The sequence below is a fragment of the Amphiura filiformis genome, chromosome 12 (genome assembly GCF_039555335.1).
Source record: "Amphiura filiformis chromosome 12, Afil_fr2py, whole genome shotgun sequence".
NCBI lineage: Eukaryota > Metazoa > Echinodermata > Ophiuroidea > Amphilepidida > Amphiuridae > Amphiura > Amphiura filiformis.
In genome coordinates, this window is record NC_092639.1 from 52,848,527 (window position 1) to 52,868,278 (window position 19,752).

At 38.8% G+C, this 19,752-nt stretch overlaps 1 protein-coding gene across 1 annotated transcript; it reads right to left on the bottom strand.

Moving 5' to 3' along the window:
• Window positions 1–5,786: 5,786 nt before the first annotated feature.
• On the bottom strand, window positions 5,787–17,099 carry LOC140166902 (uncharacterized). Its single transcript, XM_072190387.1, has 6 exons — window positions 17,046–17,099; window positions 14,090–14,273; window positions 9,523–9,732; window positions 7,961–8,014; window positions 6,925–7,024; window positions 5,787–6,684 (listed from the first exon to the last, which is right to left on the bottom strand). Exons 1-6 carry the CDS (start codon window positions 17,097–17,099, stop codon window positions 5,940–5,942), a joined length of 1,347 nt encoding a protein of 448 aa, XP_072046488.1. The 3' UTR covers window positions 5,787–5,939.
• Window positions 17,100–19,752: the final 2,653 nt, after the last annotated feature.

Sequence of the window (19,752 nt, forward strand, 5' to 3'; positions counted from 1 at the left end):
TTCCAAGTATTGCAGGGACGCCAGGAATGGCGCTCGAAGTAGGCCAAAATCACACGTTATCCTATGGGACGCTTATTTAGTGTTGCGCCCCTTGTAACGGCCGTCGTTTATGAACGCGTTCTTTTTACATTTTCGCGTAAAATAAGAAATGCGCGTCATGAAATGTGTTCTATTTCAATCATGATGATAAACAAGGATTACGAAAAGTCACCCTGATGAATTATTATTGGGAAAATGCTTTATTGACCGAGCAGGCGCCTGAAAAGTCTAGAAATTGTATCCAAAAATCTTCAAAAAGGCTCAAAAATGGGTTTTAAAGTTAATAGGCATTGTTAATCTGCATGAAGCCGTTTTGCTGTATATTCAGTAGGCCTATGCAAAAAGACCATAATTGTTACTGCTGAAACAGGGGGGGGTGTTTATACTTCACACTCATTAACAAGTGCTTTCCAAAACAAAATGGCAAGACAGATAATCTATAAATGAAATTAAACTTGGTTCAAAGACGTGCTTAAATTGTTGTCTGTCACTAGTTTAGTGAGTTTTGTGCAAACTCTCGCATATTGGAGGAAAAGTCGAAATATGCGATTTTCCGTGTTTCGGCACTGATCTTTAAAACAACATTTCTCTTGAACGAAATGTCGCAGAGACATGAAATTTTCGGTGTTGAGCTACAAATTTTCTCTAATTTAATTAATAAGTGACAAATGTGGATTTTGAAAACTTTTAAATCCTTATAAGGGGCGCAACACTAAATCACTACGCATTTTATGTAAGAACGAAATTCGGCTAATATAGTCCATAGTGAGTATGAGATTGTAGCGACCATATCTACCGACATGTTCACTTTAAATCACTCAATATCAGCTCATATGAATTCGACAAGTGTCTTCAATGATAACATGCAGAAAAAACCGGACATTTTATCTCAAAAGCGATTCTCTGTGGCGGATGAAGACAACTTCCGATTTTGAAATGTGAGTGGTGAATTTAGTATATTTTTAGGCCATATTTTTTGCACCGCGAAATAGCGAAAAAAGTCAACGGTCATCGATATATGCCGACAAACGTTTTGGAATCTACAGAAACAGAGCTTTAATTTGATACCAAATTTATTTTTCCAAGTATTGCAGGGACGCCAGGAATGGCGCTCGAAGTAGGCCAAAATCACACGTTATCCTATGGGACGCTTATTTAGTGTTGCGCCCCTTAACTCCTTGTGCCGTTGCGCAGTTCTCCAAACACTTAACTCCTTGCGCCGTTCTCCAAATTAACACTTAACTCCTTGGCCGTTCTCCAAACACTTAACTCCTTGCGCAGATGACAATCTACAAAAATGGTGTTTCTTTCACCAATCACTCTCTTTCTCCAGGAAACAGCAGTGGCGTAGATTTCTTTTTGACATTGGGGGGATGGGGTTGGAAAATTTTTGGAAATATAATGAATGCAGTACTTTTTGGCGACAGAATAAGTTCATGGTGCAAATGCGCGCGAAGCGAAAAATTGTGCTATTTTGAAGCTAAACTGATGAAATATGGTGCAAAAGCGGAATAAATGCTCGCGAAGCGCGCGAAAATTTGCACTTTTGGGGCTAAAATGGGCAAATATGAGGTTAATTTGATCAGAAACCCATATTCAGGCGTCAACATTGGGGGGGGGGGATTGTATGGAGCATCCCCCCCTGGGAAAATATTGGGGGGATAAATCCCCCCATCCCCCCGGGATCTACGCCTATGGGAAACAGGCTTCTTTCTGCACTGCTCCACTTTATTGACAGATGTGTTGTTTGTTTTATAAACCAGACTCCAGCAAGTCTTTCATACACTCAAAATCTCCTTCGTTGCTGTAAATAGCACATTATTGGCTATGCACACTGGTTTAAAAAATGTACCTCATTTTGAAGCACAATGACGACCAACACACATATGTAGAGAGTCCACAATCTCTCTTCATATTCTGCCAAACTCACTTGCTTCTCATTTTTGCACTCATCAAAAAACCCATGATCTGTTAATAGACCATTCTGTCACATTATGACACTTTTTCGCAACATGATGTCATTTTCACTTTACAATATCGGGGATTCCCCTAACAATCCAAAATTAGACATGATTCAATTTGTTTTGATCAAATTGATGAATGAGAAGGGATTTCCCAAATGTCTCATGGAATATCTCTTAATTTTGTAAACAGAGATAAATAATCAAATTAAATTACTCATGGCACATCACATAATACTTTAAACTTGTTTAGAGTTTTTGATGGCTATCGTTTATCAATTCAACTTGTGATGTCCAGAAATGTGACAGGTATGTGTATCCAGCAAACACAGACGTTTTACAGAAAACGTTTAAATGTTATATTAAGGGTATAAAACGTTTTAATAAAATTCAAAAAACATGTTTTGATAACTTAATGCGAAACATTCTAACATAATGCTATTAAAAGGGCATTTCGTGATCCACAGCCTCATCCCCCCACTTTTCTCAAAAAAAGTTGAGATTTTTATATCATTGGAAACCTTTGGATACATAATGTTTATGTACCAAATATTTCTTGCAGATTAATTCGTTTAGCAAAGACATCGTGAAATTTGAATTTCGTTCTGGTGCACCAGAACGAAATTACAACGCATTGTCTATGGAGCAGTGTAATACACATAATCATGCGTAACTCGCGAACGCAAAATCGGAATCAACTAAAATTTTGGGAATAGGTTTTTTCGTGGATATCTAATGAAAAATGACATAAATAGAGGATGCTAGTGAAGCGGGATTGAGTAAAATAGTATTTTCTGAAAATCACTAACTTGCTTGATTGTATAAATTTCGCGTTTTTAAAATTAGCGCTAATTGTGATTCATATATAGGCTGAGCGCATGTGCCGACCAATTAAAATTATGAAAATGATGACCAATCATCATTACGCGTTCAACTCAGAACCGGTTCTGGCTGGTTGACTTGTGGCGTGGTTTTCGCGCAAGCGATGCTTGGGCCATTCTGATTCAGGTGAGAGGTTTGACTGTATATCTTTGTGTTGACGGCAAGTATATTTAGTGATTTTCGCTGTTTTATTATGAATTATGTCATAAAAATGTTATAGATCAGAAAGTCGAATGTTAGGGAATCATTTTGGAACATTTTCGAAATGTCAGTATCGAAATTTAGGCTTTAAAATTGCATCTTTTGAAGTCATGTATCAGTGATCATTTTGATTGCTTATTGTGCGTAGGCGCTTGCATGTACTCATTTTCCAAATGTCATGTCAGGATTTTACATCAAATTTCATATTTTTGGCGATACAAAATTCTATTTATTATTTAATAATCATGTTCTATGTATTTTACCGATCATTTTGATAATATTACCGAAGGTATAGGAAGTAGGATTGGCAGAAGGAGGTCGTGGAAATATTTTTTGATCATTTTTGATTTTTATTTAGCTAAATTTTGAAGAATGAAAAGTCGCCATTTTTCGGAGGATTGAAATGTTGCGCATGCGCATAATTATGAAGTCGCACATCATAATTATTGTTGAAGTGAGGAGGAGCAAAACTAATTTTGAGCATGACAAACATGATTGAGAGGGACGGATGTATTGCTCTGTCGTGTTAATTAATTATTTTATGGCAATTTTGGGAGGACTTTAAAATAAATCATCTTCCTTCTGCTAATGTGATATTTTATTATTATAAAATACTCGCACGCCGTGCCGTCAACTTTAAACATGTTAAATAAAAACATATTGATATTTTTATGCATGTAGGCCCATATTTTTCATATTATATTAAGGATGTCAAATTCATCCCGGGGGAGGGGAGAATAATGTTGTGTATCATGAACTATGTAAATTATTTGTGTTATGAATATTTATGTGCAAACAAACATTCCGTACACACACCCCCAGAGATATCCATACCCTGGGGACAGGCCTAGATGTGTGTCACACATATGGGATATTGGCACTCGTGGGTGGTGCTTGCAGGCTTCATAGGAGAGGAGTGGTGACAGAAGGAGGGAGATGAAGCATTGGGTGTGATCGCATAAAGAGAGGCCAGGGGTTAGTGATATTCTGTGAGGTAAGTTGATCATGCATATACACACCCATACATATACAAACTGGTTACGGACGCCCCTACCCAGGAGTGTGGTGGATCCGACCCAGGGGGTCGTGTGTCGTCGTTACCTGAGTGAGAACTTGAAGGCGTGCATGAGGGTGCACGTGAAGATCATCATGACAGTTGGAGCGTGACCTTGTGTTGCTTGATGTGAGGGTACGGGGTGTAGGCGTACCAGAGGAAAGCACACATGGTTGACCCACGGGAGATATGACTGCAGGAGAAGGAGGCCGAGGATGATGACCTAGGGGTGTACTGTAAGCTCTGTAACCAGTTTTACACAAATACATTATATACACACATACTTTAAAGTGTAGGCCTATTATTAGGGCTTACGTTATTAAAACATTAATATAACCTGGGGTGGGGATATTTTGTTAAGTAAACAGTTAATGCAGTATTCTTTATTCTTCTTTTTCATTCTGATTCAGGGGGTGGTACATTTTGGTGCAGATTCAGGATCCGATTCAGACATTAATTTTTATTGTCTGAGGGAGGGAGCCAAATTGTGGTGAGGGTAGTAGGGAGTAGGTGCAGGTAGATTGTTGTTGATGTTGTTGTCGTGATCTCAAAGTTAATAAAACTAGTTGATTGAGACATAAATTTTATTGTGCTTCAGTGTGTCCTTACAAGGCAGTAGGTGGGGTTCTGTCCCCCACAACTTACCCACGGTTCACTCAAAAACTTACAGTGTCCCCCCAGGGGACTGGTGTCAACCCGGTTATCCTGACCTTCATAATCCATATATATTAGACAAACGGCCGTCCCGCTACACTAGGATCACGAAATACTCACTTTAAATGTTAACAAAATAATTTGCAAAACTTGTTGCCAAAAATATTTTGCAATAACATTTTGTAAACGTTTGTTAAATGCTGTTGTATAGTTTTTGTTTATAAAACGTTTTAAAAATGTTTTCATGACCTTTAAATAACACGACAATTTATATGGCTCAGAGATTTTACAAAATTATTCTCATTAAACTTTTTATGTGATCTTGATTTTGTAATGCTAGTCGGAAACTTAATAAAATGAGAGAAATGTTACAACTTACAAGACTGTGAACACCAGAGCTAATAGTATCTGACCAAGAGACAATAGGTTTAGCTTATTAACTGTAATACGAGCGAAAGCATTAATACGCTGGCTATAAAGCTGAAGACTGTTTTACAATAAAAGGTTTTGAAATAAGGTTAGGAGCACAATTTTGAAGCATAGAATTAATTTGATCAAGGAATACGATACACTGTACCTAGAATAATTGGGTTTGTGTCAGGGAGATTAATTTCAACCCAAAATGTTTCAGAATTATTAATAAGAGTCAGGCATAAGGCAAGGGTATAAAGTATTCCTCTCATTATAGGATTCAGAAAAAGTATAGTTTTACCCACTTGTGACGTTCTCAAAGTATAAGCAAAATTAGCAAACAGGTCACAAACTGAAAAGTGCTCCAATATTTAAAAAAAACTGATCTCAAATTATTTTTTTATTTTTCATTATTCTCAATAATGACGTTGCTGTGACGCCTTCGAAAAATTAGGAAATCCCGTGCAGGTATACACAAAGTAGGCATATGGACTAATCAAAGGAACATGAATGTTTAAAAACCAGCTACACGCATTACATTTACAGAATATTCACATAAACCAATATTATCATAGTATAGTAAAGTTTGTATTACTAAAAAACGAGCGCAAAGGAAGGTTGTACTTTTATGCCACAAGTGGTAAATGTTTGCAATTTAGTGCTCTGGATAGACAACCCGATGGAGGGGCGTGGTTGCACCAACCCCACCACTACCCTTCCCCTTCATAGGATGAGCGTTAAGGAATCACTTCGATGTAGCCATCCTCGTCGGATGTTTCTGTGATATCATCGTCCACATTCTCATTCCCCATATTCTCTAATGGAATTTCATCGTCGGATGCGTCGACATGTGGATAAGCCGATGAGTTGATCGGAGGAACATATGTGGAGTATGCTACAGGAAGATGTCCTGGAAGTTCTGGGCCAGATATGTCGATGGGTGGATGCTGCGATGAGTCGTCCGTTGGTGGAACATATGTGGAGTATGATACAGGGAGATGCCCTGGAAGTTCTGGACCAGATATGTTGATGGGTGGATGCTGCGATGAGTCGTCCGTTGGAGGAACATATGTGGCGTATGATACAGGGAGATGTCCTGGATATTCTGGACCAGATGTGTCGATGGGTGGATGCTGCGATGAGTCGTCCGTTGGAGGAACATATGTGGCGTGTGGTACAGGGAGATGTCCTGGATGTTCTGGACCAGATATGTCGATGGGTGGATGCTGCGATGAGATGTCCGTTGGGGGAACATATGTGGCGTATGGTACATGAAGATCTTCTGGACCAGATAGGACTATGTCGATGGGTGGACGCTGTGATGAGTTGTCCGGAGAAGGAACATTTGTGGATACAGGAAGATGTCCTGGTAGTTCTGGCCCAGATATGTCGGTAGGTGGACGCTGTGATGAATCGTCCGTCGGAGACCTATACATGGCGTATGGTTCACATTTAGGAGTTTCTCGTTCTGGGGTCTTCCGCCTGGAAATGGATGATAATTAAAACAAAGTATTTATATCGTTCGTAATGCGTACATCTACCCTGAATCAAGTTTGTAACGGGGAAGTGCGTATGGGATACTGACAACCGAATCGGTGTGTGGGGTGGGAGGTGGGGGTGTGTACGCGTTGGACATCTTGACACCTTCGGTTGCCCGTCAATGTCTTAAAAGCCAAGAAAGCGCCGCCACGCCACGTCCAAATTGCAATACCGATATCTCACCTCTTGCAATATATCACAACGCCAATCACGATTATGATTACAAATATTCCAACTTCTACAGTAGCTGCTCCGATAATAATTGTTGATGTTAGAGCAGCATCTGGTAATTAAGAGAACAAATGGAATAGAACATTATTACTTTCAATATTCTAGCTTATTCTGTCATAGATCATCTAAATGATTCTGTCAATCACGGTAATATATATATACCAGCAAATTCGGCGTAACGTGTTCATCAAAATGTCACCCAGTCTTTGAATTGTAATTCCTGATCTTTGCAAAAATTCCAGATAGGCCTGTCTGGATTTTTTTATTACCACTAGTGAGAATGGATATCAATCAGCCAGGCCGTCGTAAGGTGCTGCACGTTTTCTTGTCGCCCTAGAGAGGATCTTTTGGTCAAAATGTGCTTTTCACCAACATAACCAAAGTTTACTTTCTAAGGCATATTGCACCGAAACTACGAGTAATTCATGTTTACACCAATCATGTTTACACCCTTGTATTTTTGAAGACAATTCATGCCTGGATAGTTGTTTACGCAAATCTATATTATGACGTAATACTCGTGTTATAGTATTATGGTCAATTAAAACCTATTCATCGATTTGCTCATTTGGAAAATTGTAATTTTTTGCACATTTTTCATAGATATGCTAACATAGCCTGCTAGTCTAGCTTAGTCTGTGTTTAAGCATCAAGCCAGGTATTCAAGAAAAATGGGACATTTTACATCAAACTGTAATGAAATTAGATACATGTGTATTTGAATGAAGCTTCAACTTTTATTTGGTAATACCGATGTTTCATTTCAGAAATAGGGCCTACCTAACGACAATTTAATGACTTATCCGGCACTTTCCCTGGGATCACTGAAGGGGCCTTTGAGATAGGCCTACAACAACAAAAAAAGCTTGTTCTCATTATTTATCATCAGGTTTACACATTTTAATTAGGCCTATGTGAAATAACCGAACACATAAAAATGTAGCCTATTTTGTCGCAAAATTCATATGAACGAATCAAGTAATCATACCTGCAGCATTTGTGTGTGCTGTTCCAGGTTCACCTGTTGCAGCCGAAGTACTCACTGTTGAAATAATCATTGAATTAAATGAAAAGGTGCATAACCATGATAACTATATGCTATAAGATTCTTATTGAGGCTGTCTGCACATGGTACCAGACTGGTACACACAGAGTTCCTACACACAATGATGCTACTCCACAGGACCTCGCACACAGCAGCTGTACTGCACTGGTACTACACTGGTACCGTATGTACTCCCCTGGTACTGCACATTACCAGCCAAGTACCTTGGCGACGATGTACCTGTGAGGCGGCTCCAATAGGAATGTCGTAGTGTACTGCACGGTAAAAAAGCACTTAAAGCCATATTATAACATTTCTTTAAAAATAGATTGGTATTTATTTTCCATAAAATGTTAGCTTTTACTGTCAGATATGTCCCTTTTAATTTTGAGCCGAACAAGTGAGGTAAAGCATAGAAAATTGGAATTTACTACCCATGTATGTTGCCGTGATAGTACGGCGAATCCTCTCGTTTTTCAATAGCTACGCATAGCGATTTTGTTCGAGATAGGCCGAGCGACTCAGGCTAAGCATAGTACGACTATCATATGAGATACCATCAAGTTCTATTCTACACATTATTACGATTTGCGCATGCTCTAGTATCCCATATGGTGTTACTATTATTATTGTTTTGAGGTAAAACCAAGGTTTTGTTTTAAATACACTAACTTGAAATTAAATACACTAATTAGCGGCCATCACTGTTTGCTCTGGATACATTTTTACTGCATTTTTGGCGTAACGATTTTTAAATCGAAAGTTAAAATTGTGATATATTTAATTTTGAGAATTACAATTATATAAAGGAACACATTTATGATCCAGGTGCTTGTATAATAGAAAATTCGATCACACGTGTATATCACAATGCATATGTAAACTTTCTTGATCTGTGTCAACAATAGAATATTGATCACCAACGGAGTAGGCCTACGGAGCTTTATGAAAAAAAATATTTATAATATAGCGTGTTGACACTGTGCGGGGTGTGTGTGCATGTTAATCCCGCAAGCCGTGTACATACTGTGCATACGTGTTCGACTAATATTTGCATCGTAATAATAAAATACCGGTTCCATCGTTTTATTCAAAATTTTGGATTTTGACAAAACTACAGCACCTAAAGTCTTGATTTTTGTAGAGTATCTTTATTGACTAAAGTAGATTACAATCGTGTAAAAAACAGAATTTAAAATTTCTTTGAGGGCGTTCTCCTCAGCAAATGTTATAATATGGCTTTAAACAAGGTGTTCAAAAAATTAATAACTGCTGATTACCGGGTTTACTGAACAGCGCCGATTTAAAACGTTAAACATCTATTATACTAGGGTTGTTAGGTTGATTAACCTTTTTAAGCGTACAATGTACTTGCTATTTTTGCGCACAATTTATTATAATAGCCTAATTGCGGACGTATATAGTGTAGTTAGTGTCACTTTTTTACATACGATATCAGCAGTTTACCGTTGCTCTAACTATGCAAACGCGTAAGAAATTCTTACTTTTTATAACACACATGGGGATTTCATCACTCCAGCTGCAGTTCCCATGTGCGTCTTGTAAAACACATTCTAACCTCTGTGCACCTTGTAGGCGATAATCGCCATCACAATCATATTCAACTGTCGCTCCAAAAGGAAAAACATCAGAGTTATCGCGGCGAAAACCAAACTCCGGAATCCCCGGATTCCTGCAGGCCTGGTGTTCTGGCACTGATGAGAAAGAACGTATAAAAACAACAATTTATCAAAGTTGACGTTTCATGATGCAGTCATGTCTACAGTAGAATTTACCACGACCTTTGCAGGACTTAAACCCCATTAAAAGCTATTAAACCAAGATAACACTCATTGAAAACAGCTCAACTATGTTACATCAGATCTTCTCTGGTTAAATCCACACTACATATGTTTCTGTTTTACCTGTGCAATGAGCTGGTATTATAGTTTCAGTTGGGTGAACGATTATAAAGCAAATGCAAGGTAACAATACTGTGTGGACCTTTGTTCACGAAATGAGACAATAGTGTGCATATTGTTAACCACATTCTTGAAAATGAGAAACACAATGGCTGTGGACCGTAACACGGTTTGGAAATAATTTCTTCATATTTTTTGGTGTTATCCATATCCTTCCTAAAACACCAAAGTGCGAATATTTCCAAACACCTAAATTAGCTAAAAATTTAGGACATGTTACAAAACTATATTTTCTAGAATTTCAGAAGAGTACTTTAAATATTGGCCGGTTATTTTTCACACAGTGACGTTAACTAGGCAATGTCCTATTACCTATAACATACACTAAAACACCAAAGTGCGAATATTTCCAAACATCTAAATTAGCTAAAAATTTAGGACATGTTACAAAACTATATTGTCTAGAATTTCAGAAGAGTACTTTAAATATTGGCCGGTTATTTTTCATACAGTGACGTTAACTAGGCAATTGCCTATACTTCTAACATACATTGTAGAGGTTACGCGTCAATGGTGAGAGCACTGTGTATTGTGTATAGGAAAACGGACAGTAACTGCAGTATGTTTTGTGTTGTTGTTGACGCTGTTGCTTTTCGTGAACACTTCCGCTATCAGCGAACAAGTCACTTTAAAGTTAAGGCCACATGATATACCAATTGCATGACTGCACACCCCACACATCCCATACACATTCGCGAGCTCACCCCACGCTAAGATGAAATCATGTGAATCAAAATGACCCTTTCACCAAAACACCAAGCTACACCAAACACCGTTCCTTTTTGGACCAATATCTATTTATTTATTTATTTATTTATTAAGGTATAAAACAATCCAGAAAGCAGGTCACAGACCTGATACGCCTGGGTAACAATTAAAAACATGTATAAAAACAACATCTACTACGTGATTCTATTAAAGATCTTTGAGGGACCAAAATTTCATAAATTTGATTTCAAGAGTCATGGGCTTGGTCCAAAACCATGGAAACTCTGAAAGTTGCAACCTTTAGACTTTCATAGTCGGATAGTATTCATGGTATATAGGCTATACATGCCCGGTAATCATGATATAAGCCTGTCGTGAAAAGCAAATGTAACCCAAGTGTGACTTTAATGTAAATCCTGGATCAGGTAAGATAACTTTATTTTTGGGAGGGCGAGTTAGCGCAGCGGTAGTTCCCTCGCTTTGCACCACTGAGGTCCCGGGTTCAAGCCCCGGCGCGGCCCAAGGACTCATGTGCACTTGGTTTATCCCGATCCATGCTCGCTCTCGCAGGTTTTCTCCGGGATCTCCGGTTTCCTCCTGCTTTCAAAATCGGTGATTAGTTGTTTCGTTATCAAAAACTTCCTTCACCCAATGGAATTTGGGGAGCTGCGGAAAATGGGTGGATGTTACAATCTAAGTGCGGATAGGTTTGCGCCAGGTTCGGCTGCAACTAGCCTAGTTGATGCGATCTGATTGTGATGATTCACCACGCAGCGAAATTACAGCGCTTTGAATCCTCTGGAAAAAGCGCTATATAAATTCCGAAATTTATTTATTTTTATTTTTGTCAAACCTTCAGTCACATGACATAGAGGGACAATCATCTAATAACATAGGATATAAGACACGCAGCTATAAGAGCCCATGAATTACGCACTCATTAAAGCCTTAATGTACGATCTTTTTAAATTTTTAGATTTTTCTTTTTTTCTTCCAAAATGATATTATGCAATCATTATGAAAGTTCCAAATACATTTGGACGCGAAAAACATTGGGAATGTGCAAAGAAACAACATCATAAACTTCACTCGAAATATCTCGCACTATTTGGATTAGGACGGCGAGTGCGGCCTCCATGTGGAGGGAGCGTAACCAAACTGGCTCTGTATAAGACTACGATTTGCGAGTCGTTCCGACATATTATCATAATCTAAAAATTATGATAATATGTCGTACCAACAGAAAATAATCCCGTTTTAGGCCTACTACAAATAGGACGAATTTGACAGTTTGCTCATAGATTTAAGTTGGAACATGTGCACGTATAAGTATTACAAATATGCCAAAAATCGGTTAAAAAAAAAAAAAAAAGGTATATTCTGAAAAAGATCGTACATTAAGGCTTTAGTCACATGCACAGAAGCATAAGGTAGTGGAGAATGTCGTTTTAATAACTGATTATGCATGTGGGTATAGTGAACGTGATCTGTCTAGCTTTCTAGGTGATCTTCAATAATTATTCAATGTGTCTGTCTTTCAAGAGGAGTCCGGGAGAGAAGTCGCATACCTGAACATTTCACGGTGCACTTATCGCAAGCGTCTACCGATGCACACCCATGGAACCGATTACCTATACACCAATCCGAGAAGCGTTTACTGTATTTGGCCCTCTATTGACGGCAACACAGATGTACCAGAGCGGGAGATTTAATTCGTAATTCAATACTCATGATTGTGTATTGAATATCACTGTTGTGTACAATTCCCGGGTACAATTCTGTATAGCACACAATAAATAATGGATGGAACCCCCGACCTCGGGACACCGCAGTTTTACATCGGGGACACCGCAGTAATGGCGAAGTCGGATAGGTGTATATCAAACGTAATTATAAAACATACCAAACGATGATAATGAGTATGTTCACCGGACAAATTTGTTTTTTTAATAGATGCACTATCTAATCCTGCACATTATGACACCACATTGAATCCAATGTGACCTCAAGAAGTAAAGTTACAAGCAATTGAATAGTCGAAGGTCCAGTTTTAAAAGTGACAAACCGGCCTATACACGGCGCAAAAAGATTCCAACAAGCGCAACAAAGAGACAACACAGTTTCTTCAATGAAGCGTTATTTAAAGCAGTTTTTATTTCAGTTTTTACTTCTCTATACTTTTCATTTTATTTGTCAGTTCTTTTGTTTCAGTTTTCTTTTGTCCTTTTGTTTTAAATTAAAGTCAAACGCATAAATTAGCCATTCACCACTCTCAAACCAGATGTCTAGTCTGTGGATTTTTGAATAGGCCAGTTTGTCACTTTTAAAACCGGACCTTCGTCTAATCAAATGCTTGTAACTTTGCTTCTTGAAGTCACATTTGATTCAATGTGGTGTCATAATGTGCAGGATGAGATAGTGCATCTATTAAAACAACTAAATTACACCAATATTGTTTAGTTTGGAAATTGTGATTATTTTTCCAAGTGTAAGGATACTTTATTGGCGCAGTATACATGGAATATAGTGTTAGTGCTAGGATTAGGGTTAGGGTTAGGATCAGCTTAGGCTTTCTTATGCTGGTTTCATACTTTCTGCCGCTTGTCGCTGAGCGGCATGATGCTTCATCATGCCGCTTGCACTTGTCTGCAAGCTGAGCGGCACACCGCTGAGCGGCACACCGCTGAGCGGCAGCGGCATGACTCTGAAAGCCATTCTTGCCGCTCAGCACCGCTCCAAAATCGTATTTTGTTCTCATAAGTTCCCAGCGGTGCTTCCGCCGCGGCAAAGCGGTGGAGTGATCGATATATCGGCTTGCCGCTGGTCACCGCTAGCGTTTCTTGGGCGACTGCGCAGTGAAGTGAAATCATCTTCAAAGCGGCAAGCGGCAGGAAAGTATGAAACCAGCATTACACGAAATATTACATGAAGGATATGCCCAATTTAGCATGTATAAAGATTTAAAGCAACAATACCAACATTTCCAATTCAGAAAGGATTTATGACAATTAATTATGCCATTTCATGAACCCTAAACCTAACCTTAATGCTAAACCTATCTACATCTAACCTTACCGTTAACGTTAACTCAAACCCTAACCCAAAATATTCTTCTATAGCCATTCGCAATCAGTGATTACCAATTACCAATCACTGGGAATATATACTTTTGGAAAAAAAAAGTATTGGCTATATTATATCTTCAACGAAAATAACACATATCTGCATCTGGGGACCTCGGCGCAACACTGCCTTTTTGCCAAAAACGGAGTGAAACACCATTATTAAATTGCGCAACACAGACTCAAGTGAGATACGAGGCCGAAATTGAGATGTGGCAGTGTTGTACTGAGCTATAGCCCTTGATTAATTAATATAATACCTGTTAGATCGGTGATACAATTTTCTGCTATTGGCTGTGCTTCCAAACCCAAAGTGCGACAAAGTGATGCGGTATTTTGATTATTATTAGACCGACAAACTTGAACCCACTCATCACCAGAGTCAACCTCTATACGACACCGGTATTGCTGAATTGCATGTTGTGCGTCTAGCTCTGGTGGAATCTAGTAAAAAACAACAATTGATATCCGGATTGATATACACATACCGTAATGCAATAAGTATATGGACTAATCGTATTCTGGGTGTCCAACAAGTTTGTAAGTTCGCGACTCTCATCCTACCAAACAACAGCGAAAGTGTAAACCTGATAAGTCAAAGATAGCACAATTGGGAAGATATCAGAGTACAGTTTGATAATCAGTCAGATAACAACAAAAAGACTCGTCTCGAGAAAAAAAAGAGCGAACCAGCATTGGTATAGACCCTGTCTATGGCACTGCGAACCAGTCTTCCAATAAAGCCCGGGTAAAGTTTTAAAATACTAAAATTGCATTTGGTCTTTATGTCATTTGTTGTCCGTTTTGTTATAAGAATATCATCTGCAATCAGACAACTTTATCTTTACCATTGCCGAGGAAGTACAACTTGCGCAATGTCTCATTGACATACGCACACAAAAGCGGTACATTGTAAAGCGTGCGTCACATGTGCGACAAAGAATTCACATCACGAGTCACTGCCACGTGGAAGTAATCATCACAGAAAAGATATGTTGTTTATGACGTCAGATCGGTGTCTTATAAAATATAGAGTAAACTCCGAATCAAAGTAGTTACTTACTGAAACATCGTACTCCTCCTATGTATTCGACATCACACCTAGGCCTTTTACCGACGCATCTTGTTTCCTTTGAATCATCACCTATAAAAAAAACACGATATTTGATGTCATTGTCGATGGAACTGTTTATACATTGTTATTCATTCTTTTTGATCTTTTAAATGACTTTTAAAAGCTGTGTCAAATTGACTTTATAATAAGTAGAGAGCGAAAACAATCAGGACTGGGCAGGGATTGAACCCCGGTCACTCGATTAAAGGTTAATTCAATACCTCTACACCGCCTTATTCTTAATTTTCTATTTTTTTGTAACAATTATGTAAAAGTCAAAAGTAATTTTAATTTTGTTTAAAAACATACACATCCCTTTGGTTTTCATGCTAATGAATATATAAATTAGTTTTCAGACCGGACGCGAAGCCATCACGGTAACGGAAATATGGGATATTAGGAGGCAGTGATGTCGCCTCAAACACTGCGGCCATCGATCAACATGATCAACACTGCAAAAAGTGTGTTTAGGAATTAAACACTTTTCTAAACACTATCTTGCACCATGTTTTTAAACATGTTTAAATGCTACACATGTTTAGGAATTTGATGGGCTGTGTTTAGGAAATTTGACATTGGTGTTTAGGAATCAAACATGTTTAGAAATGTGTTTAGACATTGGTGTTTAGGAATCAAACATGTTGCAAGATAGTGTTTAGAAAAGTGTTTAATTCCTAAACACACTTTTTGCAGTGCGCTGTCTGCACACCCCCATCACGTCAAGTGCCCCCGAGATGGAGCGGTTAGTAGCTATGGCTGCCACTATAGGGTTTAGGAATCAAGCATGTTTAGAATGTGGTGCAAGAAAAGTGTTTAATTCCTAAACACACTTTTTGCCGTGAAGACACTATACAATTACTGTTCTCCTAACACTAAGCAAAAACAAACAAAAACAAACTTGTAATTTTAAAGTCATATCTTAAAATCCTGTGCATCAAAATGAACCAAAATTACACACATAATTACATCAATACTCTAGGCCTACTCTAAACATATGCCAGTGACCTGCAGTTGTCAAACTGACACAACAGCAAAATGCACTGACATGGAACAGCTTCATGGACCACATTCACAGCCCAATAAATGACACCCAGCACAAGAAATCTGTGAGTAAAGTGGAATAGTGTAGAACAAGACCTGTTTCTTGAAGAAAGTACGTGAAAAGCAGAAGCCCCTTAACCATGTTAACACTATTCCATACTCTTTGGAAATTGTCATCTGTGTAAGGATCTTAAATTCGGGGGGGGGGCAAGAAATTTTTTTCGAGCCGAAAAGGGGGCAAGCAATTTTTGCCAAGCGATTTTGGCACTAATTCGGCTTACGGAAACGCTTCAATATGCAAATTTTCCTGCTCGCTGGCATGCGCCCGCAACAGACCATTAAAGGTTTGCAAGTTGGGATTCAAAACATTTGGCATGTGCAAGGGGGGGAGATTTGTTGGCAGACCGAGACGGGGAAGCGATAATTGGCAGGTCAGGGGGCAACAATTTTTGGCACGCAATTTGGAAATTTACCCACCTCCCCCCCCCGTCATAATTATTGCACAGCTCCTAACCTGAGAAGTGATTATCACTGAGAAGAGCGCAGCGATTGTGAAAAATCCCCGGGAAAAATCAACCTCTAAAATGACATTTCGTTCCGTGCAATGATAGACCGATGAATGAGAAGCCATTTTGATGCATGTAGGACATTTAACTTGCCACAAAGCAGCAAAGGTGCTGTGTTCAAATCGCTTATATTGTCAAAAGTAACGGTTATCCAAGTTCAATCAAAAGAGGCAACTGTCGAAATCGCTTATCTTAACCACAGCTAACCACGCACATTAAATTTCACTTTTGAACAACAATTTTTCAGATGAGAGGGGAGAGCAGATTTGATAATTTCCTACAGAGTTATAGAACCGGGACCTCGCGCACCAAAGGCAAACACCTTAACCAGTGTGTCATGCTGCTTGAACATGTTGAATGTGAATTTGATTGATGTAATCCTATACAGCTGATCGTGTAATGTCGACAGTTTCGACAGCCAGCTCATTCAAACAAATTGCTGCAATTTATCTGAATTTTGCTCGATTGCATGTACTTACTTATATCGCAATTTACCCGTGTTGTTTTATTAGTATGGTAAATGTCGTCCAGATCCGTCACAGCAATCATCTCTTCCCACCCACCAAGGTAGCCATTTTCTTTACATGCCTTCCCAGCGTACAAGGTGCTACACTCTTATTTCGCCAATTAAAAAAGTCTTAAACAATCTTAATCAATCTTAAACTCGTGTTAGTTACGTGGTCCTCTCGTCGAAATATTGGTTAAGGGCCCTTAATTTTCTTGTTGTTTAAGGCTCAAATCAATAGTTGGTTAAAACTTTTAACCGATAAATGCATATAGCACTTTAACCAGCTTCAAGTTTAAGTGCTTAACCAACTAGGTTGTTTAAGGTCTTTTAATCAATATTTGCTTAATAACTCTAAACAGATAATGATTTATATGTTCTATTTTATCTAAGGATTGTTTAAGAAATACAACTGCTTAATCAATGGTTGTATTGGATTTAATTATGATTGGGACTTTCTTTCTTTCTTTTTTAAAATTTTATACTGAAACATAATTCATGATAGATTTGAAGTCATCAGATCTTGGTCAACTGTGAGATTCGTTCAAAATACAATTTCATGCATAAAGTGTTTTTTATCAGTTCAACCCGCTATGTATCCGGGCAATGTATCCGAGTAAAAAATAAAATCTAGTAAGCCTTTCTCTCTCGCATGCATTACGATACAATGCTAAAATACAATACATCAACGCTAATAAATTCACACACTCGATACGGTATCCAGCATACCGATACTTCAATGCATCTCGTCTACATTGTAAGCTATTGTGCGTATGCCCAAAACTGAACATCGCGGTACACACATTGGTGATATACATGTACCGTGCACGTAGAACAGTACAGTACAGTACAGTATCGCTAGAATGTCAATCCCAATGACGTTGTTAAATCTAGCAAATGAACGCATCAATATCCATCCTTTATGTCTCAATGATGTCTATGCATAACTTATCAAACGAATCTCGAGTTTGGTGCAACCTGATTGACTCAAACCTACCTATTTGAACGAAGTTTCAGGATACCATAAGCAGCACGACCAGCATTCACTCGTGGCCGCCATTTGCTTTTGTCATTTTAAACAATAATTGGTTAAAATTCCGTGGCGCGAGATGTGTCGTTAAACAGGTAAAGTACAATTCCACTAAACATTACACAGTTTAACGCCTTTTAACGTAACAAAAAATAACCATCTTTATACGCTCGAGTTTAACAGTCTTTTAACATACGTTAAACTTTGCAGATTAAGCGCAAAATCACGCCTTTGAACATTAATTGTTTAAAAATCTTAAACTTTTCTTCTTATACTTGGCGACTGTTAACTGCCGGAACAAGAGTGTAGGTTTCTCCGCACTGTCGAAGCATCTGCCCAATATAGGAGTCCATGTCTTGTCATCATCTTGTAACCAGAAAGCTACTCTGGCACCATTTAGAATTGGTTCTGTTAGCTGAAAATTAACTTGATAATTGAAAATAAAAGTAAGAAAGACGCTCGGGAAGTTGGGTTAGCGCCGAAGGCGCGGAACGAGAGCGAAGCACGAGCAGAGAGGTGAGTTTTGTCAAAGACGCTCGGGAATCGGTGGTCCATGCCCAAGACGCGCTCGTGAAGGGGAGGCCAGGAAGTACTGTAGTTTCCTGGCCAGGCAGGTGTACCCGACTGCTGACCCCCCCTTCATCGTGACGCGTCGTTTCGCGGCTTGATCCCCTTAGTGCGGGTAGTCTTTAACAAAGACTAAAGTCTCATACGGGAATAAATATGTGGCAACAAGTTATACGAATTTATTCAGCAGAAATCAAAATGAAAAAATTAATAACACAAAAAGATACCATGGTTGCCGGGAGTCATAAAAGCCTCATGAGTAGCATAAGTCAAGCCTTGGGGTCTCCTTTTAGAACACATACTATTCCTTTTGTGTGTAAGGTTGGGACCCAGAATGGATCCTTGGGCTGAAGTTATTGACGGTTATATAGTGAAGTAGTTAGTGAAGAATTTGAGTGCAGGAACTTTGATACCATACTAGTGCTCAAGTGTGGGGATTTTAAATGTCGTGGTATTCTGTCGAATGCTTTGGAGAAATCAAAGAAGATCCCAATCGTGTGACTTTTCTTAATTTTAGGGCTTGGTTCATTTTGTGATAGATTAAATAGTGTCTTGCTATTGGTGTGGTTGGTGCGGAAGCCATGTTAAGCTTTCGCTATAATGAAGTAAAATTCAGTAGCGTAGCCATCAGGCCCCACGACAAAAAATGAAAGAGAAAAGTGCCCCTTTGACCAAACATGAAAGAGAAAATCGGAAAGGCAAAGGAAAAGAAAAGGAGGAGCCCGTTCCTACCAAAATTTACCCCGATCATTGGCCAAAAAAATTTGCGCGCTACTCGCGCACACTGTCCCAATAAAGTCCTCTTTTGGAAGCTCAAAGACTTTTAAATGTACAGTGTCTCCTCTATAAAAAAAAACAACAACACCGCTTTCATCTTTGCCCGCGACATTTTTATTTTGCCCCCCACCTCCAACTACGAAAGCTGGCTACGACCCTGGTTTTGTGCCGTTATCCCGACCAAACGCTTAAGAAACTCTTACTTTTTATAACACACATGGGCATGGCATCACTCCAGTTGCAGTTCCCATGTGCGTCTTGTAAAACACATTCTAACCTCTGTGCACCTTGCAGGCGATAATCGGGATCACAATCATATTCAA